General features: G+C 40.3%; 1 protein-coding gene across 1 annotated transcript in view; it reads right to left on the reverse strand.

The window, feature by feature from the left end:
* The window catches only part of MOXD1 (monooxygenase DBH like 1), a 72,037-nt gene that overhangs the window by 12,490 nt on the left and 36,809 nt on the right, over positions 1–22,738 (reverse strand). Inside the window, exons 5-8 of the mRNA XM_006127288.5 lie at positions 14,647–14,826; positions 11,082–11,184; positions 7,391–7,557; positions 5,613–5,804 (exon numbers count right to left, since the gene is read on the reverse strand). Coding sequence (XP_006127350.2) covers positions 5,613–5,804; positions 7,391–7,557; positions 11,082–11,184; positions 14,647–14,826 — 642 coding nt within the window. The remainder of the gene's footprint in view (positions 1–5,612; positions 5,805–7,390; positions 7,558–11,081; positions 11,185–14,646; positions 14,827–22,738) is intronic.

Below are 22,738 nucleotides of genomic sequence, written 5' to 3' on the forward strand. Positions count from 1 at the left end.
TATCCTCAAGAGATCCTCAAACTTGATATGGTAGGAAGTGTGGTGAGTCATGACTGAAATGGATTGACAAATTTATTTGTAGACGGTTGCACATTTTCTGTTTTTAATATATTGAATTAATTATTCCCTTTTATGGCAATTAAATTGTTCTACAGTGTTTTTTAAATAATAAGCAATAGCTCACAGATAAACTAATCTTCTGTTCCAAATCAAATACAGTCTACATGCACCTATGTAAAACAATATGGATCAGAAATTATAACACTGGATTTCTGAGAGATGCAGAAGTACTGACTGAACACATTTGTATTAGTGTTGTGGGCAATTCCTGTTTGACCTTTAATTAGTGGAGTCAAGGGCTCTTACACGTGCTTGTTTATTTATTGACTGAGTTGTTTATGATTACCAAAAAGACAAAAGCCTACTTTTTCTGAGAAATAATTTTTACGCCTTAAGAGAGATGGTGCCAGAGTGGCTGCAGCCACTGCCCTTTGCGAATTAGTCATAATTTGTGACTGAAAGATCTGAAGAATGCAATGCCACAGGGACTAGGCTTACCACATAAAAAAGGTGTATTTTGTTAGCCACAAATAACCAACTACTCCCTCTTCAGGGGGGAAACTGAACAGGCTGGGTAGGGTTTAGAAAATTCCTATTTTCTCAATGATTTAAACAACAACATTAACAAAAAGCTCACAACTTTTCCTATAAGTGGAAGTAGAGAACGAGACAGAAATAGAAATATGATACTTTGGGGGTAATTTCAGAGCATATCAATTCTGTGGATTTTTACACTTATTTGCATAAGGATAGCTGAGTTATTTGGCCCTTATCTTCTGATTTAATCTCCCTTGAAATGGTTAGATTACCTACCAGAAGTTCTGAATTTTCCTTTTTCTATGTTGTTCTGATAGTGTGTACACCTTTATAGCCTTGTAATTAAATCCTGTAAATAGCTGTGAAATGAATAAAGTAGACTCACTGGTTCTAGGAGCAATCATTATCTTAATTATATTCTGACTTGAAGATATAGCTATAGGTGTGTGTGTATACATACACAGAGAGAGAGAGAGAAACACAGACACAGACACACACACATGCATGTTCTTAGGTCCAGAGGGAGGTGGGAGGCAGACCAGGTAGAGCAGTGGTCTCCAAACTTTTTACACCCAAGATCACTTTTTAAATGACAGAACAAGCCAAGATCTACTGCCCCGCCCCTTCCTTGAAGCCCCACCCCTTCCTTGAAGCCCTGCTCTCTCTATTCTTCTCCTCTCCATCACTTGCTATCCCCAATCCTTATACTGCTGCTTATTTTTTTTTTTTTATTCTTCTGTAGGAAGAGGTTTTTCCAACATTTGGCCTATCTCCACTGGACCAAATGTCAGAAAAAAAACCCTTCTTTTGGAAGCCACCTTTTTGGATGCAGAAGAGTTTATCTGGGATATCTCCAGAATCCTGAAAAACTCCTGCAGTCTATCTGGACCCTTGCTGTGTTGAGACAGAATGTGTAGGCTCTGGGGTGGGAATGAGGGATTTGGGTGTGGGAAGGGGTGAGAGGTGCAAGCTCTGGGAGGAAATCTGGATGCAGGAGGAGGTGGAGAAGGGGACACTGACTCGGGGAGGGGCCTCCAGGCTGGGCAGTGTTGGGATACTAAGCAAGCCACAGGCTTGCGGATGTGAGGGTGCAGGAATTTGGGTTGGGGTATGTGAGGGGCTGAGGGCATGAGGTTCCAGTGTTTGATAGGCTCAGATCTAGGGTCTGGGGAGGGGGGAGTGCAGGAGTGGTTGTGGCCAGATGGGGGCTTGGCCCCAATGGGGGTTTGTTGGCCAGGCTTCATTTTTAAATAGAATACTATGTTAAACACAAAAAGTTTCTGCATTGTCTTTATTTATGAGAATGGCAGGGAACCTGCCTTGAGTCAGGGGTCACTGACCCATAGAAAAGTCATTTGGGAGCAGGGGACACAGTACTGGGGAGGAGTGCTAGTGGATTCTGGAGCAGGGAAGAGGGTGCCAGTGGGGGCAGAGGAGAGGGGGCAGGGTGCCAGGACAGGTTTCTGCAGCAGGGGACAGGGTGCTGAGGGGGGACAAGTTTCTGTAGTAGGAGACAGGGTGGCAGAAGGAACTGGTTTCTGCAGGGGGGGCAGGGTGCTGGGGGGACAAGTTTCTGCAGGGGAGGGGGCAGGTTTCTGCTGCGGGGTCGGGGGGGGGGGGGAACGGGGGCCAGGAGGGCGGGGGACAAGTTTGGGGCAGAGGAGAGGGAACAAGGTTGGGGGCAGGGAATTCCCTACACCAGCTATGGAGGGAAGCTTCCGACCCGCGCTCCCTCCGGACTGACCGCAGGGCAGCCGGGCTGGAGCAAAGAAAAGCGGCTGCCTGGCCAGCTGGCCATGGTGCTCAGCCAGGGTGCCACCAAGCTCCGCGTGGGCAGGCGCAGAGGGGAAGCCGCCCAATCAGCTGGACCACAGTTCAGCCTACTCTGGGCTGAACACCACAGCCAGCTGGCCAGGCAGCTTCTCCTCTGCGCCAGCCCACATGGAGTGTGGTGCACCCTGGCTGAGCGACATGGCCAGCTGGCCAGGCAGCTGCTTCTCTTCCCTCCAGCCCGGCTGCCCTGCGCTCAGCCCAAGGAGGTTGCGCCTAGCCCAGCTGTGAAAGCCACAGTCAGCTGGCTGTGGTGTTTCAGCCCTCCCGACCTCCCAGCTCCCACCATTCCTCGCAGCTACTCACCTGTGTTGTTGCTCAGTGAGTAGCTGCTCCTCAAATAAGGAAATCTAATGTAAATGTACTGCGCAGGTGCACAGTTCAGAGAGGGCTCAAGAGCTACTCTTAGAGCTCCTGAGATCTACTGGTAGCTCACGATCTACTGGTTGGTGACCACGGAGGTAGAGCGTCTCGGAGTTAAGGGGTAAAAAACAGGGGTGATATCATGGTAGGGATCTGATATAGGTCAACAAATCAGGAAGGTGGTGGATGAGGTATTTAGAACAAACAACGAAAATGTCCAGAACACAAGACCTGGTAGTAATGGGGACTTAAACTACCCAGACATCTGCTGAAAAAGTAATTAGGCAAAAACACAGTACAGTATTCCCAATACATTCTTAGACTGTATTGGGGAGAACTTTTTATTCCACAGAATAGAGAAAGCAATAAGGAGAACAGCCATTTTAGACTTGATTCTGACCAATAAGGAAGAATTGGTAGCAAGCCAGAAAGTGGAAGGCAAGGTGGGTGACAGTAATCAGGAAATGATAAATGTCATCGTGCTAAGGAAAGGAAAGAGGGAGAGCTGCAGAACAAAGAGAACTGACTTCAAACAATTAGACAAACTAAGAGATCTGGTAGATAAAGTTTCATGAGAAGAAAATGTAAGGGAAAAAGCAGTGCAGGTAAATTGTCAGTTTCTCAAAGAGACAATATTAAAAACACAACTGCAAGCCATCTGGTAAGAAGAGATAGGAAGAATAGTAAGAGGTCAGTATGGCTTTATGAGGATCTCATTAATGACCTGAAAACAAAAAAAATATTATAAAAAGTGGAAAGATGGACAAATTCTTAAGAAAGAGTACAAAAGTATAGCATAAGCATGTAGGAACAAAATCAGAAAAGCTAAGGCACAAAATTAGTTATACACCTTGCAAAGGAAATAAAAGACAGGAATCAGGTGTGTCTACACAGCAGGGTTTAACTTGAAATAAGCTACGCAAATTGAGCTACATCAACTGTGTAGCTTATTTTGAAATAGCTTATTTTGAAATTGTGAGCATCTACAGAGCACTTATTTCAAAATACAGCACACTTCATCTGACTTCCCTTACTCCTTGTACAATGAGGGTTACATGAGTTGGAGTAAGAAGTCCTGCAGCTTGACAGTATTTCAACATTTCAAAATAAATGCCTGTAGATGCAGACTAAGTTATTTTGAAATAAAAATGTTGCTGTGTAGATGTACCCTATGAAGAAGTTCTTTCAATACATTAGGAGGAAGAGAAAGATGAAGGGAAGGTAGATCTAATCGTAGTAGGGAAGGAGCGATAATAATGGATGGCATCAAGAAAGCTGAGGAAGATGTCTGATGTCCCAGAAGACTGGAGGAGGGCAAATATAGTACCTAACTTAAAAAACCCCCAACAACCTCACCCTAATTTTGATACCTTGAAAGATGCTGGAATAAATTACTAAACAATTGATTAGTACATACCTAGAGGATAAGAAGTTATCAAGAATAACCAGCAGGGATTTGTCAAAAGCAATTCACGCCAAACCAACCCAATTTCTTTCTTTGACAGGGTTATTCGCTGAATAGCCAATGGTAGGAAATAGGTACTGTGATATATATAGATTTTACTAAGGCTTTTGATACAGTCTCACATGAGATTTTTATAAGCAGACTAGGAAAATGTGACCGAGATAAAATTACTGAACTAACATTTTAGTGAAGACTGAATCAAAATAGGAATTTAATTCCTCAGCTTTCTTGATACCATTCATTATTACTGCTCCTTCCCTACTATAAGTAGATCTACCTTCCCTTCATCTTTCTCTTCCTCCTAACGTATTGAAAGAACTTCTTCATAGGGTACATCTACACAGCAACATTATTTCAAAATAACTAGTGTTATTTCAAAATAACTTAGTCCGTGTCTACACAGCAGGCATTTATTTTGAAATAAATACATTTATTGTCAAGCTGGAGGACTTCTTACTTCAACAAGCTGCCAAACAAGCTATTGTCATTCTGAGATGTATTATCAGGAATGTTGGCAATAACAAAGGTTATTGTCCTGCTCTATTTGGCACTGATGTGGCCTCAGCTAGGCTACGTCTAGACTACACCCCTGTCAGCAGAGGGATGTAAATGAAGCACTTTGAAAGTGCAAATGAAGTAGGTATTTGCATAATCACGTAATGGCTCTCTTTTGAACAAGCACCATTTCGAAAGTAAAACCGCATTCTAGACGTGGTTCTTTCAAAAACAGGGTGTTTTTTCGAAAGATCCTGCAAATACATGATGATTTTATTGAATTTGTTATTTTAAAAGTGTTAATGATTTTTGTATTTTTTTAAATTGTGCATTATATTATTATTTATTTTACAGTGCTCAAGAGTGCACTAAGTGCCTCAGAGTGAAAATAAGACATTATGATTTCTTGCCCCAAGGAGATTCAGTTACTCAACGAAGGTCAATGCACAGCATGATGAAGTAATGAAGTTTTTCCCCGTTAGCAACAAATAAAAATTTTAAAAGAAAGGAAAGACTTAGTTGACTGGTTTCCTGTGTGTAAGGTTGATCATAAATAGCTCTTTGCAAACACTTGATATTCAAGAGGTGCTGTGTTAGTTACAATTGGTCAGAAAAGCCAGATGGCATTGTTTCTTTTTTCTGATTGTATGAATGTACAAAAAAAAAAAAAAAAAAAAAAAAAAAAATCATACAAGCACTCACACGTGGGAGTTTAAAATTTGCTTTTCACAAACTTTTGTGATAGTAAAACCCATTTGCTCAAGTGTTTGTGGAAACCAAATACAAAATTAGTCCTATGAACAAAATATTAATCACTGTGGCTCCCAAATTATGGTGAGAGGGAAATGTAAGAGATTCATACAGGCAAGATGGTTCTTTCTTCCTGTAAGTACTGAAACTCCTGGAAATTGAAGTCAAACTCATCATCATAAGCAAGCAGCTTCAGTTCTTCACTCTTGCGGAAGTGACGCATCCTGATGGCTCTGCCAGCAAGATGGGCATGAAGAAGAACAGCAAACACTTGAATCCCACTTGGCCTCTCAGCATCCAAGGCCTGACAAGAGGGAAATCAGTGCATCACAAAAAGTAAATACTGTAGTTGAATATAAATGAACTTTAGGCTTCTTCAGTTTACAGTAATAAAAGCAGTATGCAATATACAGAAAAAGCAAACCTAAAAAACCAATAGAAAATGGAATTGCCATTGTATAATAAAAACAATTATTTTAGAGCTATTTATTATGCTTTGGTATGCACATATAGCTCTCATTAAAATTAATTGGCATGCTACATACCCTGAACACAAGCCAATAGAATCTGACCTTTAAAAATACAGTTTTTAAAATGGTAAGTACATTTCATGGCTACAAGCTGCTGCTGCATATGAGTGTATCTTTTATTGTGACAAATGATTTTCAGTGTAATTGAGCATAAAGTTACTACATTACTAGAAAGCACATGCAAACTTTTAAGATGAAAGTTTGGATTTACTACTTAAGATAGTCTTCTGCCCAACTACAGGTGAAATTGCATCCTCACATTCCAAGTGGTGTGCATGTTTCAAATCCAGATTCAACCTTACCCTGTGGTTCTGATTTATAGTTAGATTCAAAGCTGGAAAGCACATGTTTTCCAGATTTGTTTCACACATGGCCTTGTACCCCAGAACCTCACAAGAACAGATGATCTTTTAGATTTTAGGCTGAAATTTTGCTACAACAACCAACACCACCAACATCTTAGTATAGTCACCTGCATACTCAAATCCTAGCTTTAGTTTGGCCTTAAACCCAAACCTAGCTTAAATTAATTGAACATTCAAACCTGTCCCAAACTAAATAGGACAAAATATCAATGAGAGTATTACTTAGTACCTTAGTCATGGATTTCATACCTTATCTCAATAATATAAAGTGGAATAGAATCCTCTCCCCAAAATTACATTAGAAGTCTTTTAAGGCAATCAAGACTGTACAATTTAATACTCAGGATATGAATTTTAACAATCTTCATTGACTGATTGGTCTAACACTGTTTTTTAGACTGTGACATAAATATATGGAAACTTCAGCTTTTGCATAGATCTTAGTTAATCTCTGTCCACAGTTCTCCTTGGTTAGCTTTCTAGACAATGATGTCTTTGCTCTGTGGAGTAAAATGTTATATTATAGAATCTTTATCTAGTATTATATTTTAATCTCTGTCCACAGTTCTCCTTGGTTAGCTTTCTAGACAATGATGTCTTTGCTCTGTGGAGTAAAATGTTATATTATAGAATCTTTATCTAGTATTATATTTTAAATGTATAAAATAATGTAGTATTTTATATAATACTTCATTACATAATACCGGTCTATTGAATACTGTGATCTCAAGAAGAGTCTCTCAAGAAGATCTCAAGAAGACTGTCATAGAAGAGTCTTAGCACTGAGAGAACAATTTTAAAAATACTAAAATGTCTATTGTTCCAAAAGGAGGTACTAATATCCAAAAAGATCCAAAGTATAGTGCTTAGTAAGTGGCAAATGTCTTTGCTCAAGTGACTTTAACCAATATTTGCTATTCTTCCCAAGAATTTAAAAATGCTATCACAAATTAAGAATGAGACTGAAACCTAATAGTATTAGACAAGGCACATACTTCTTCCAGACATTCCAGAGTGCAGTGACCTTCTGACATGAATGCAGGCATGCCCGGTGGGATATTATGGAAGAGGCTAACCCAAAGACCAGCTTCAATAACTCCAGCATCATATTTCCGTAAATCTGGAGTATAAAATAGCCTCAGTCCAGAGTTATCTACCAAACCTGCAACAAAAGAGCACTGTCAACTTTGACTATAAATAAGCATAAAAATTCAATCAAGAAGTTTGTCTCAGATTTGTTCATACATTTTTACATGAAAATCATGCAAGGGTGGTTTAAAATGGAAATGAGTTAAATATTTTGCAGGAGTCAGAAAAGCAATAAATAAAGATAACTCACAAGAAGGTTATTAAGTAGGGTATGTTAATATTAGAAGCACATTAGCCATGAAAAATGTGTGCCATGCTCCTTTTAGTCATTTACGTGTAAATTGGGAGACACAAAGGCAGATTATGGGCAGCCTTGGAAAGTGAATAATAAAATCTCAAAATGTGTGATTTTAAAATTAAATATTTGAAAAGCAACTCAATTTTTTAAGGTAATAGGTATCTATTTTCATCCTGCTGTGAGTTTCTTTTTTCCCTTCACATCATCAGTGGTATTTTTCCTTACTGTTGACTTGACTGGAAGGAAGCCTTTCAGATGGTAGCATGCTATTGGAGAGCAAGCAAGCCTCTTTTGCAACCTCTCTGATCCCTATCATCTCAGGGAGCCATTAATGATGAACATAATTATCCACTGGATAAATCCAAGGTAGGGGAGAAAGAACTAGGTAAGAATTGTTTGGTGCTACGATCAGGGACATCTCTAGATTTTGGCTGAACTCTGAGCAAACCACGTTTTGTAGCAGTGAATGTATTGCGTGCTGAGCTTCCTGTGGAAGTTCTAGGAACAATATTTTTTGTAGCCTGGCACATGTTCACATTCATATGAACTCATTAACAGAAGCTGAGCTTAGACAGGATATGACTTAAAAGAATATTACTTCCCTTATGTGTTAATTTTTATTATAGTTTCTATCGCTTCCTTCTGTGATTTTCCCCTCCTTTTTAAATATCTGCCTTGGAAAATTAAAAATGCAAGCAAATTAGCAAGGATGGAAAAGAAGGCAAGACATTTTCAAGTGATTCATATTGTTCTTATAAGAAACATAACAGATATGATGCCTGTAACCATTACATCATTGAATTTCATCAATACAATCCTACTGGATATGTTAAGACAGATCTGTCCCTATCTACTCATAGTTTTTCTAAAGTACCCATTCACCAAAGTATGCAGGATCTAAACTATGTAATTATTTGAGGACCTGGGACACCAGTTTTACATGTGTGAGTTGACAAACAGAATATAGATAGATCCTGCTTTCTCCATTTCTTTGCTATGCATGACCAGTTACCATTATTGGTCTACACAGTCCAGTGCATGGTTTATGATCTCATTAGAGGTGACAAGAAAATCAACAACATATTGATTTTTAATGATAGTTGGACTTGTGATTCTAAATTGACTTTTTTTCCTGATCAAGTATAGTATCTCACAAATGTAGTGATGGCTATGGCGAAAGATGGGATTCTGGATGGGTTGGTGCAATGCTCTGAGGTGAGTCTGAGCATTCTCTCTATGGGGCTTAGGTGGTTCTTGATCAGGGTCAGTTTGACTGACTGTCATATGTGGGGCCAGAAAGGAATTCTCCACCGCCTCCCCCACACTCCCCGCCCAAGCTAGACTGATAGTGATCTCTGAGGTTTTTGCTTACTTCTTTAGCAGGGAATGCAGGTCCCTTGCACTTGCTGGGATTATCTCTGTATATCTTAGTTAATGGATTCCCTACCATTGCAGGGGCCTTGGGAACTGATGCACCTTGTTCCCTCCTATTCATTGCCTGTGTCAAATAATTATTTAGTTTCCTATGGGCTGTAATACTTTGATCTAATTCTGATTGTTAGGTTTAGTGTGTAGATGCTGATGGCTTTTGGTAGCAAGAAATCAGAATAAACAAACAGTGTGGCAACAGTATCCTTCCCATAGCATTATGCACTATGGGTTCTCTTCCCCTTGCTTCTCATTTGCCTCCTTGAAGCAGGGCATGCAGTAGCAATGGAGGTGCGGGGGGAGGGTGGTACAGGGCCACCTTTGGTGGTATCCATGCTGTTCCTGCACTGCACAAATTTTCTCTTGACCCTTGCTGGCTGTTTGTGGCAACATATTGAAGCCAGAGCAAAAGGCAAAATCCTTCCTATGGCTTCCAAAGGTAAATCATCATTCCAATCTGCCCTTTCCCTTATCTTCTTTACAAGTCATTTAGATTAAAAAACAAAATTATGCAGTGTAATTAATTAAAATAGAACTCTGGTTCACATTAGGTGCTTTACTTGGAGCCTGAAATATCTGCTTTCCAGCTGATATTTAATAGAAAATCATTAAATGTCAATGATAATAATGGGGACTCTTGCATTTAGAGCAAACTGGTTTTAACAGATTTGTAGAGGTTTGCGAGATTTGCAGAGGTTTGAAGAATGGAAAATGTCTTTAAATAAATTTATTTTAAGTGGACTTGATTATATTAATAGAAAAATAGAAGAGTGATGGGGTCTTGTAAGTCATGATCTAAAGGATTTAATTTGGATATGAATTTATTAAGAATGATATATTAATCTTAAATGAGAATTAAAAAGTAATGCTATGGAAAATTGTACCCAGTTAATGAATTACAAATTGGACCTCTCTAGTCTGGGATCCTCAGGACCTGACTGGTTCTGAACCAGAGAATTTGCCAGACCCTGGGATGTCAATATTGTCTAGCAGCATTACCAACACTGCTCACTGGACTCCTAGAAGACATTTAGGGATAAATTAGAGGTAAATCACAGCTCAGAATACTGAGAGTCAGGACTTGTGGCTATAAACAAACTTTATGGGACTGCAGGAAACTTGGCCACACCCGTAAGTGGACACCGAGCTAACTAAAATCATTCCTGACCACAGATGTTTCTGGACCAGAGAATGCCAGACTAGAGAGATTCGACATGTACTGATCTTTTCTGAATAGGTCTTAGCTTTGAAATGTCTGAGATTATTCTGAGATCTCTCTACTTTCACAGAAAAATTCCCTTTGCTTCTATTTGAGTAACAAGAAGAATACATATTTTAAGGTATGCATTCTGTAACTCATGATTTGTCTAGCATCCTGAATATTCAGTTTTCAGAAACTTCCCTCAAATGTGGTAGCTGACTTATTCTTTTAAAAATCTTGTTCCCTGATTCCTCTACTGAATTTTTTTGTTTGGATGTTTTCAAATTACGTATGCTTCAAGATCACTTGATGCAAGATAGTTAACACTGGCCATCTTTCTGCAAGGCTAAAACTTTTCAATGTAAGGAACAGGATACAAACAGACACATTACGAAATAGTTAGAAATAAAACAGGTTTGTGTTCTCCCTCTCTCTCTCTCTCTCAGTCTAATTCTTTGTGCATCCAAAACGTCTATTAATTTCAGTCAAGTCGTCTAGTGTGTAAGGAATGAAGGATTAGATATGATAATGATTAGGAACAATATCAGAAGAAAATAAACTTCCATTTTGCTGTTAATTTAGTTCATTTGTTCCAGTGAAAGGATGAGATACATCAACATAGGGTACATTTTGAAATCCTGAATATTATGGTTAGGATGAATGAACATACCTTCTATATATGATGGATTATCATAATGGACTTCCATAAGTACATACTGAGGGTCTGCTGGCATGCCAATGGACAAGCCAACATGAGGAGGATAGGTAAAGCCCTGTAATTTGAAACATGTACATCTGGTTAATAGGGTTCCTGTCCTAACCACATGTCAGTTTTGTTTTGTTCGATATATCTACTGATTTTACAAATATGCTATAACAATGTAAACAGAGTTATGCAAACTGAATTATGCGAACTGGGCAAACAACAATTCTTTTTAAAACTTACTGGATATGGCATCATGGAAAGATATATCCCATTACATAATAATGAATGCATTAAACCAATCCACTAAGCCCATATACAATATTCAGTTTTGCTGCTTCCTAAGGATTATTCATCTTATATTTGTCGAGTGAGGGACAAAAGGAAATTAAATAAAAAAGTGTCAATACTGCCTCATTAAGCAGATTAGTTGGAAAATAATTTTTTTATGAACATTTGAATCTAACCTAAAAATGCTCTCAAATTTTAAAAGCAATAATTATCCCAGGTAATATGCTGGTTATATGATTTTAGACTGTTTTTCTTACACAAACTATTGCATTCTCAGTAAAATTATTTGAGCCTGAGACGTGATCTGACATCTATTAGATGAGATCATTTATCAATTTCAGACCTGTCAGAAATCATATTGTATTGTCTTGCATATACAAATCATAAATTTGCACATTGTATTTTAGGACCCCAGCATTCTAGTGGTTTACCTTAATGAATTAAACCTCACAACACTCGTATGGGTAGTAATAAAGATTATCTTATCATCCCTATGTGGCATATAAGGAAATTGAAGCCCTAAGTGGTTCAGTGGCAGAGCCAGAATAGAACCCACTGCAATGCATTAATAACAGGATCATCCTGGCAAAGCTTGTGAAAAATCTTATTAAACCAGATTTTGTTTATATGGGCTTCTTATTTCACTTGAACCAAGGTAGAGGAAAGTTAGAAATATGAAACCAGGATGTAGAGCTATGGACTAAATGATGTATATTGTATCAGGAGTGATAGGCAAAAAGTAGCCTAAAGTTGTCCATTGGACTGCCCTGATGGTGCTGGACTGTGTTTGGACATTCTGGCTGAACAGCATGGCACTGAACTACTCTAACTTTAGCATTTGCAAGGGACTGAAAACATAGCTCAGGACTGGCATGGAGGCAAGTTTGTGTCCCCCTTTCTCTAGTTATAAGAGCATAACAGCAGCCATACGGGATCAGGCTGATGGTCTGGCTAGACCAGTGTTCTGTCTTGTGATAGTGCCAGGTGCTTCAGAGGAAATGAACAGAACAGGCAATCCTCAAGTGAACCCTATCCTATCATTCACTCCCAGCTTCTGGTCAACAGAGGCTCGGGACCTGCAGAACATGGTAGAGAAATTCTTCCTGCTGTTTGATTTAAACCTGCTGCTTAATAATTTAACTGGGTGATCCCAAGTACTATGGTTAGGTGAAGAAATAAATTACAAGTTTTTATCCACTTCCTCCAGACCAGTTGAGATTTTATAGACTTCTATCATATCCTACCCTTAGTCATCTTTTTGCCAAGCTGAAAAATCACATCCTATTTGTACAGGTATTATAGGTCACCAATCCCAGCCCCCTGCTCTGTGGCAGAACTAGGTAAACCTAGATTATTCCTGACAGGTGTTTGTCCAGTTCAATGCTGGGAATTGCACAAACTCCCTTGGAAGTATATTCCAGTTCTTAACTAACCTTATAGTCAGAAAGCTTTTCCTAATAGTTAACCTATACTGCCTTGCTTCCCATTAAACCCATTACTTCTTGTCCTATTTTCAGTGTACATGGACAAAAGTTGATCTCCATCCTTTTTAGAATAGTCCTTAACATCTGAAAGCTGTTACAGGTGTCCTTTCTTCTTTTTTCTCAATACCAATTATGCCCACAATGCTTCCTATACTGTTTCCTACAGTAGGAAACAGCCAAATTACACCTGCTATGTGATGCAAAGTAGCAGCAGTGCACACAAGGATAAGTGCCAGTGTGAAATCAATCTCTGTCTTTGTTTAAAGAGAATCCTCCTGTCCTTACCTAGTTTTCATCACTAACTACGGGCAGTTTGTTTTCCTTTTCCCTCACCATCTTCTTCTGAAGCACCAGGTAGTAGCCATTGCTGGAGGCAGGTTTCCAGATTCAATGGGACAGTCTGATATGACAAGACTTACATTCCCATGTCATTTATTTCACAAGTGTTTGCACTGTCTACATTATTTTAACTACTTTTAACTTAGTACTTAGGATCCCTATAATATTTTCTACAGAAAAGATCAATAAAATGTAACATTGTATGTTGAGACATTTAGCTAGCATGGCTATACATACTTAAATAAAAGAGTGTAAGGCCTGGATCTACACAGGGACATATTCCTTCAGACACTGAGCATTGTTAACTTCCAGGGTGCCCAGAAAATCAGGAAACACACTGCAATCCACATAGCCTGAGTTAGGAGCTTAGGTTCCCTATTCAATGCCTGGGGAGAGAGACGGGTGACTAAGAATGGGGTCCACAAAAGCCAGCACTCTAGCTGGGGTGGTGCCTAAGGGTGTGTATGGCCAAGGGTTTTGTCGACAAAAGTGGACTTTTGTCGACAAAACTATACCTGCATCTACACTACCGCTGAGTTCTGTCGACATAACGTCGACAGAACTCAGCAGTTTTGTCGACGCTGGTAAACCTCATTTTACGAGGCATAACGCCTTTTGTCGACAGAGTTCTGTCGACAGAAGGTGTTACTGCATCTAGGGTTGTGTCTAGACTACAGGGTTTTGTCGATAAAGCAGTTTGCTTTGTTGACAGAACTGAATGTAGTCTAGACGCTCTTTGTTGACAGAAGCTTTGTCGACAGTATCTGTCGACAAAACTTCTGTCGACAAAAGCCTGTAGTCTAGACGTACCCTGTGTCTGGAGTTTAGAATCCTAAGTACCTTTGTTTAGGCTAAGTGACCAATTAAGACAATATCTAACTTCTTCCTGAAAACCTGTATTTACATCTTCGCTATGAAATAAAGAACTCTGGTCTCCCAATTTTTGCTGTGGTGGGTGTCATTTATAACAATCATTTCATGGCTTTGTGGAAATGGAGAGGCAGAGCCATGTTTCCACATGCACTCCTGATCCTCCTCATCCCCACTCACCCAGTAGTTGCTCTGAAGAGGGAGCCAGGACTCCACCCAATCCCCTCCACTTCCTTGTCCACTCCCTACCAGTTGTTTACTGGAGGTGGCATCCAAGGCAAAGCACCTGCACTGTCAAGACTGCAAGGCCGTGCAGGGAGGTGGGTGGGGGTGGAGCACAAGTTCTTAGTCCCTCTTATCCCCACTGTGCAGGTATGTAATGACACAACACAATTTTCCACACAGTTTGCAAATATGATAAAAGTCTTAGTGACCAAAATACTATAGCATGAAATCCAATTCATAAATTGGCAGTATGGAAAAACCTTCACGGTGATGCACATTCCTTTAAAGTTTTATTGATAAAATATTCCAGGTAACCATCCTACCTCTCCTCCAATGGCCCAAGCAACAATGATTGTCTCACATGTGAAAAAAAAATCTGGCATGTTGGGGTGGTAGCATTCATGTCCGTAGTCCAACACACTGTCATTCAAACTGCTGCTACACTGATAAAGTAGGATATGGTGCACCATATTCTCATGGCCCTTCTGTATCACTGGTTCAACCTGTTAGCACACACACATACACAAATAGATGACATGTAGGCTGAAATCATTTTAAGTCACAGAAAACAAGTATTATAGGTAGATGGCACCCAAAAATATTGTGGATTCTTATTTTAATGGAGAAGGCTTTGTTATAAAATGTAGCCTGTTTATAGTGTTTGAAGAGCTGCTGTGCAACTCCAAGAGGTGCTGTCACTAGGATAAAGAACACAATCACCCAACAGTATTAATGGGATACTAGATCCATGATCGATCAGTTTTGATTCAGAATCTTTCATAATTTGCATACTTCTAGAGTGAGAGTCTGGAAGCCCTGACTACCATGAAATAAACCCAACATCTCTCAGTGTGTAAACAGACACTTTCTACATGCCATGGTATTTTTAAGGAAACAGCATTAATTTTACAAACTATGCTACCCAGAATGTTTTACATGAAATCACCCAAAACAGAATAGATGCTCCAGTGTGTTTGCCGCGGTGATGTGCTGGAGGGTTCTCAGACATGCCTGGGAGCCTCTGGTTAAAATTCTGCGACTGAACTTAAGAGTGATTTCACTGCTGTCCAATGGAGTTCTTCTGTCTGGGTGCTATTAAATCATGCAAACATGGAGCAAACTTCAGTGTTTCTGAAGAGCACATTCAAAAGCTAAAAAAATATATCAGGTTCCACTGAATGTCTGGCTATCCAAAAATATTCAATGAGAGAGAACCTGCCTCTCACTGCCCTTTCAAAGTCTGCATCCCACTCCATCCAAGCCCTCTTCAAAAGAGAGAAGCTCTGTGACATCATATCAATATACTGCGTATATATTTCAGGGGCAAAATATAATCACTTCTGCCATGTAGCACTTAAGTTTGTTTGTCCACTGGTGTTGCTTCCTTTTAATGTTGTTATGAAAATACATTTTTAAATGGGAAAACAAGTGAACACATTCCAAAATCCTGCACATCATCACCTTGCAAACATGTGACTCCCTGATACAGGGGGCTTATAATTGGGTGAGAACTTTTTTTTAATCGGGGCCTCTTGCTAAAATATTTGGAGCACATTGCAAGTCTTTAGAAATTTATGTCACTAGAATTTATTCAAACTATTGGAATGGACACATATAGAGCAGGCCACACAGAATCTGCACACATCAAGGCCAAGTCCTCAACTGATGTAAATTAATGCAGTTTTATTGAAGGAAATGGCACTATACTGATTTACACTATCTGAAGATCCAGTATACCAGAGTTTGCCACTGACTGCAAATCTTAAAATCTTCCCGGATGTGGAAGCATGCTCTGTATTATTTTCCCCATTCTCCATTTTACCTCTTTCCCAAACCACAAACTACGGTAAAAATACAAAATGCATTTATTGGAAAAGAAGCTTTGGTAACACAAGCAGTTTCCCCCAGAGAAAAGATCTCCATACATATTATCCCCCCAGGAAAATTCCACCTTGACCTGATGTTGTTTCTCCAACCCAGCTCCATACAGAGTACCTGCATGTCTGTTCAAGAAGCTTAAAAAACAAAACCATCCCACACCACTGTTGCTTAGAAGTTAAATAGGAGTAGATGCCCCCAGCACTCAGAATCTCTATATAAATTCTGAATAGATTAGATGAAAAGCCTATGGGGAATGTTTTCTCTCTCTATGCCAGGGAAATAAGGGTACTTGTCCAAGCATGTGATGTGTCTGCCTGCTGTTGCAGGGCCCCAGCAGCCTGCTGTGCTTACACTCACTACTTCAAAAAGTATTCCTCTTCAAAGAAATCGGACATCACTAAAGTTAGAAATCCACATCCTGTCATTGACATCTTGTTATCTGTTTTCTAAACAATAAGCTTATTTTAGCTTTCTTTGAGCTTCTTTAAAAAATATTTTTTAAAAAAACAACCCATTTAAAAACCCTTCAGTTGTGCTTTGCAGTGCATTTTGTGAGATTTTATGGTTTTCAGGCAGAACTATACATGTACTGGATGTTGTTTAAAGTGTCAATGGAACGATAATACATTCATTTCTTATTGCAAGTTAGATAAATAAATGACCTCCACCTCATGCTCATCCTTATGGGGTTTTTTTAAGTTAATTACAGAGAAGTCCGACATAAGAAACACTGATGGCCAATATTTTCAAATTTGGGCCCCAAATCCAGCAAAGCCTATAAGCATGTAAGCAGTTCCATGTGTTTGAAGTTTAAGCATGTGCTTAAGTGTTTTGCTAACAGGTGCATAAAGTTTGGCAGCTGAAACCATAATTAGACACCCAGATAAGAGTGGCCTGCTGAGTACCTGCAGCTCCCATGAACATCAGTGTTAATTTTGGTGCTCAGCACCTTTGAAAATGGGGCCATTTTTATTTAGATGACTAAAAATGGACTATCATGCTTAATTTTAGGCACCCAAGCATGAAACTTTGAAGAAATGAATTTATAATTCCTGATTTACCAATTGTTTGAATTTTTTAAAGTGTAAAGTTAAAATTTGATTCTATGCCTTTTAATCCAAAAGCCAAAGGACCTGGAACTAAGCTACTTTAGGTTCTGTTCTACCTTTTACAAAACACCAGAAACAAACCAGTTACTCTAGCAAAGTTGTTATATTCATGAGTGACTATTAATTCATTATGGTGAACATAAGAAAGGAGGAAACCAAATTTAGGGGGGGAAAGGGTGCTAATTTGTCATAGTAAATTTGGGAAGGATAGAAAAGTCCTAGGAAAACTGATGAAAAGTCAGATAAGTCTGTAGTGATTCAATACAGAAAATATGTCACTAATTCATTTTAGATATAATTTTCATTTACACAAAAGCCTCTTTACACTGCTCTTACACTATGAAAGAGCCTTAAAGCTGCATTTATATCCCACTTCCTGGTACATATGTACCGGGAGAGAGGCATACGAAGGGGCTATAGCATAAATGAGACTTAGGGCATTTATTTGTAACATTTTAGGGACAACTCTTGACTTGGCTATTTGGTTCCTTCACCTTTTCTTGGTGGTTCTTACCCAATTCTTGTAGCAAGATTTGGCCATCCAGTAGTCACTATGATTGAAAAAGAAAGGCAAGATAGGGGAATTCATTTGTAGTTCTCTGTAAATGTCCACGCAGTGTGCAGTGGCAGTCAAAAAAGCAAACAGGATGTTAGGAATCATTAAAAAGGGGATAGAGAATAAGACGGAGAGTATCTTATTGCCCTTCTATAAATCCATGGTGCACCCATGGAACACTGCGTACAGATGTGGTCTCCTTACCTCAAAAAAATATACTGGCATTAGAAAAGGTTCAGAGAAGGGCAACTAAAATGAATAGAGGTTTGGAACAGATCCCATATGAGGAGAGATTAAAGAGACTGGGATTTTTCAGCTTGAAAAAGAGGAGACTAAGGGAGGATATGATAGAGGAATATAAAATCATGAGTGGTGTGGAGAAAGTAAATAAGGAAAAGTTATTTACTTGTTCCCATAATATAAGAACCAGGGGCCACCAAATGAAACTAATGGGCAGCAGGTTTCAAACAAACAAAAGGAAGTTCTTCTTCACACAGCGCATGGTCAATCTGTGGAACTCCTTGCCTGAGGAGGTTGTGAAGGCTAGGACTATAACATGGTTTAAAAGAGAACTAGATAAATTCATGGAGGTTAAGTCCATAAATGGCTATTAGCCAGTATGGGTAGGGAATGGTGTCCCTAGCCTCTGTTTGTCAGAGGGTGGAGATGGATGGCAGGAGAGAGATCGCTTGATCATTACCTGTTCGATTCACTCCCTCTGGGGCACCTGGCATTGGCCACTGTCGGCAGACAGGGTACTGGGCTGGATGGACATTTGGTATGACCCAGTATGGCCGTTCTTATGTTCTTACCTACAATGTTACCATCCCCACTCTGCTTCATTCTTTAGTTTTTTATCTGTAGTATTTTAGCTGTTGTTGAAATGCAAGTGAGAAACAGCTGTCAGAACTGATCTGTAAGCTGTGTCATGAATAAGGCCACTGGAGATACTATACTATCAGAGTATGTCAGTCACTTTTCTCCCCCAAGGCAAATGAATTTTCTGCTTCACATACCCTACTACCAGAGGCTTGGAGAACGAGCGCCCCACATTGAACCAAAATCAAAATGCCTAAAACACTTAGGAGTGTAAAAAGTATTCAAAAAAAGTCCTAAATCACTCCTACTTTTCACAAGAATAAATACATAAAAAAAAACCTGCCACTTCTTCATTGCTGCCTCTAGTTCATGCTCACTTCCTCTACACTGCTCCCTTTGTAGCATGAGTTTGGACACAAGATTTTTCTGAATAACGTAGTAATAAGAGCTTGTGTACTCTTACACAAAAGCAGCACCATGGTGATCGATCCCCTGAAGGTCAAATTCACATTTGTAGTGAGACCTGTGAAATCAAACTCTAGTCACTTTCTTGTGGACTTCAGCACTGCACCAAAACAAGAAGCATAAGGGAAGTTAATGGGACGGTTTCTCCCACTGACCCCCTGCAGTGGAGGCCCTGTAGCAACTCAACCTAAGGTACGTCAACTATAGCAATACTATTCACATAGCTGGAGTTGGGTAAATTAAGATGACTTTGCCGCATAGTGTAGACCTGCCCTCATAGTCGTATACAGGCAGTCCCCGGGTTACGTACAAGATAGGGACTGTAGGTTTGTTCTTAAGTTGAATCTGTATGTAAGTCGGAACTGGCATCCAGATTCAGCCGCTGCTGAAACTGATCAGTTTCAACAGCGGCTGAATCTGGACACCAGTTCCGACTTACATACAGATTCAACTTAAGAACCCCAAGTCCCCAAGTCAGCTGCTGCTGAAACTGATCAGCAGCTGATTCCAGGAAGCCCGGGGCAGTGCAACTCTTCCTCGGGCTTCCTGTAGTCAGCCGCTGGTCAGTTTCAGCAGCAGCTGACTTGGGGATGCCGGCAGAGCAGCTCGGGTGCTGCTGGGTTGCTCCAGTAGCGCGGCCGCTCCTCGGCGCTACTGGACCAAACCAGCAGCACCCCAGCTGCTCTGCCCCAGGCGTCCTGATTCAGCCGCTGCTGAAACTGATCAGCAGCGGCTGAGTCAGGACTCCTGGGGCAGAGCAGCTGGGGTGCTGCCAGGTTGGTCCAGTAGCGCCAAAGAGCGGTGCTGCGGGACCAACCAGCAGCGCCCCACCTGCTCTACCACTGGCCCCGGGCTTTGCTCCACGTCTCCCTGGTCTGCTGGGGGGGGGGGCACTAGCTGCGTCCCCCCCCAGCAGACCAGGGAGACGCGAAGCAAAGCGGCAGAAGACCCGGGCCGGATCCGCAGCGCTTCCAGATCAGCGCCGCGGGTCCGGCCTGGGTCCTCCGCCACTTTGCTCCCCGTCTCCCTGGTCTGCTGGCTTCCCCAGCAGACCAGGGAGACGGGGAGCAGCTTTTCTTGCCCCGGAGGAGGCAGGCGGCGGGACCAGGCGTCCCGCCGCTCCAGTCCTCCGGGGCGAGAAAATCCCCGTTCGTAACTGCGGATCCGACATAAGTCAGATCCGCGTAACTCAGGGACTGCCTGTACATGTTTTATAACCCACTAACTAAAATTGATGTAATTTCCTTCATCGAAGGGATGTGTAATAGCCCCCCTCCCATACACACACACAAATAAAAGGAGATTCTCAAAGAAATTGTTAACGTTGTGCAAAGTAGTTAGTATATACAGTTAAATGCTTCATTTTACCACCCATTACAAATATTAATTGATATTACAGTGGTTTTTCAATTGTTAAGATTTTTTCTTAAGCTTGAGAAGTTTAAGGCTCTGGAATAGATTTGTGTCAGCTAATGTTGGAAATCTATACATCTTCACAAATATATACAGTGCCTCTGAGTATTATTACAATTATTAAGTTTTAAAAATATATTTCAGTGATGATCTCTTTACATACTATGCCAAGGTGTATTTTCTGACTCTCATATTTTCAAAATTTCACTAAAACTTCTGGAAAACCTTTTTCAGCAAATTTTATTTTTACAGAGGGGAAAAAAGGTTTATCTGTTCATTAGGAGCTTCTTTGTGGGCTGATCAAGTCTTTAAGATTGCAGGGTTTTTTCAAGTATATGCCTTGGGCAAAGCAAGAACATGCCTTTTTAAAATCTAAATAGGTGAATTACGTTTGACCTGCATGACCTGCCTTGATGGGGTAAATAAAGGTTTTTTTTCAATTGTTCACATGCCCACAGATCTGAAATTTTTGAAAGTCCATCTTTGTTACAGGATTTAATCATTCACTTCAGCTCCATGAGTAGGGTTGCTAGTGGAGAGTAGGGTTTTCTCCTGGACAGTCCGGTTATTGCATCTTCTGTACGGTAAAAAAAACCCAGAAAATACCGGACATGTAAAATGTCTGGTATTTTCTGTTTTTATTGGATGAAAGGCCGGCGGGGACATTATTCCTCTGCTGCGTCTGAGGGGGACTGAGGGAATGAGGAGCGCGGGAATTTAAAGGCGCAGCAGGAGTCCTGACACATTGGCACATTAGATCAAATTGAAATTTCATCCTGTTTAATGTACCTTGAAGCTGATTTGCAACAGGGCTGAAGGAATAACTGAGACTGAGAATCTGGCCTTTGATTTTTCACTCATCAATGCCCAATAATTATTCAGATAAATTCTTGTTCTCTTTTGCTTATTATCCATTTTCCTATTACATCAACGCATCCATAATGTTTTTCTTTTTTTAAAACACAGAATTATAGACAGGGGGTTGCATTGAGCCCTGTTGCAAATCAGCTTCAAGGTCATTAAACAGGATGAAATTTCAATTTGATCTAAAGTGCCAAGATGTCAGGACTCCCGCTAGGGAGAAATCTCATCATAAAGCTTGCTCTTGTTTATTACTATTTTCCATCTCTTTTTGTTTGCTTTACTTCCTTGAAGTTACAGCTGCAGCTTGTTATTAATGGCTGTTTCTCCAAATGACCCAAGCCAGGAAACTCTATCCCTCCTCCACCTTAGAAATACCTCACTAGCAAATCTGATCAACAAAATTTAGGAAAACAATGTTTGGACTTCTTTGCTGTGTAAATAAAACCCAGTTAGTTTTTGGTTTTGTTTCAGTGGTGTCTTCACACTATAATGTAAAAAACATCAACTAAAACTAAATCTAGTCTGTTTCTTTGTTCAGATTCAAAAGTTGGTTTCAATTTAATTTTTGTGTTTCAAATTCTTCAACTGAAATGCAGTTCTCATTATTACATATGTCTGTAGTCACTTCTGGCTAATTTCTATACCTGTTGATGGACAAGATAGTCCTCAAATGAAGCAGTGCAGCAGTAGGGTCACTAAGGGTATGTCTATACAACAGTTTTATTTTGAAATATGTTATTTCGAAATAGTTAATTCAAAATAGCTTATTTCAAAATAACGCATCTACACACAAAATGCATTTCAAAATAGCATTTTGCTATTTCAAAATAGTGTGTCCACACTGAGTGGACTCTGAATCGCATTTATGACTGGCCGGAACCAGTTGCGACAGGGCACCAGGTCAGGACTTACTGCGTGGGGCTGCTGCCTGAGGCGATCTGAAGTCTGTGCTTAAAGGGACCCCGCCCAGACAGCCAGTTCTCAGGTTTCCCTGCTTGGTTGTCTAGGTCGAGGAGGGACAGCAAAGCATTTTGTCTCTTTGTGCTCCAATTACCCTCACTCGGGACACAACAGCACTCTACAACATGGAGCCAGAGCTGCCCCCAGGCTCTCTGGTGCTTCTATTGGACGTGTTGCTGCGAGCCTGGCTGTACTTTCTGCAGGCTGCCATCCAGGAGGTCCATCAAGGGGCTGTCAGTATCCAGGAGGCCCTGTGGGAGAGCTTCCACCCTGAGGAGCATTAAGAGCCTCCCTGGTTTGCCCCACTCGGAGCTTATGCCTCATTCCTCCCTCACGTCCTTCCACTTA

This window comes from Pelodiscus sinensis, chromosome 3 (genome assembly GCF_052426305.1).
Source record: "Pelodiscus sinensis isolate ZL-2025 chromosome 3, ASM5242630v1, whole genome shotgun sequence".
Classification (NCBI taxonomy): domain Eukaryota; kingdom Metazoa; phylum Chordata; order Testudines; family Trionychidae; genus Pelodiscus; species Pelodiscus sinensis.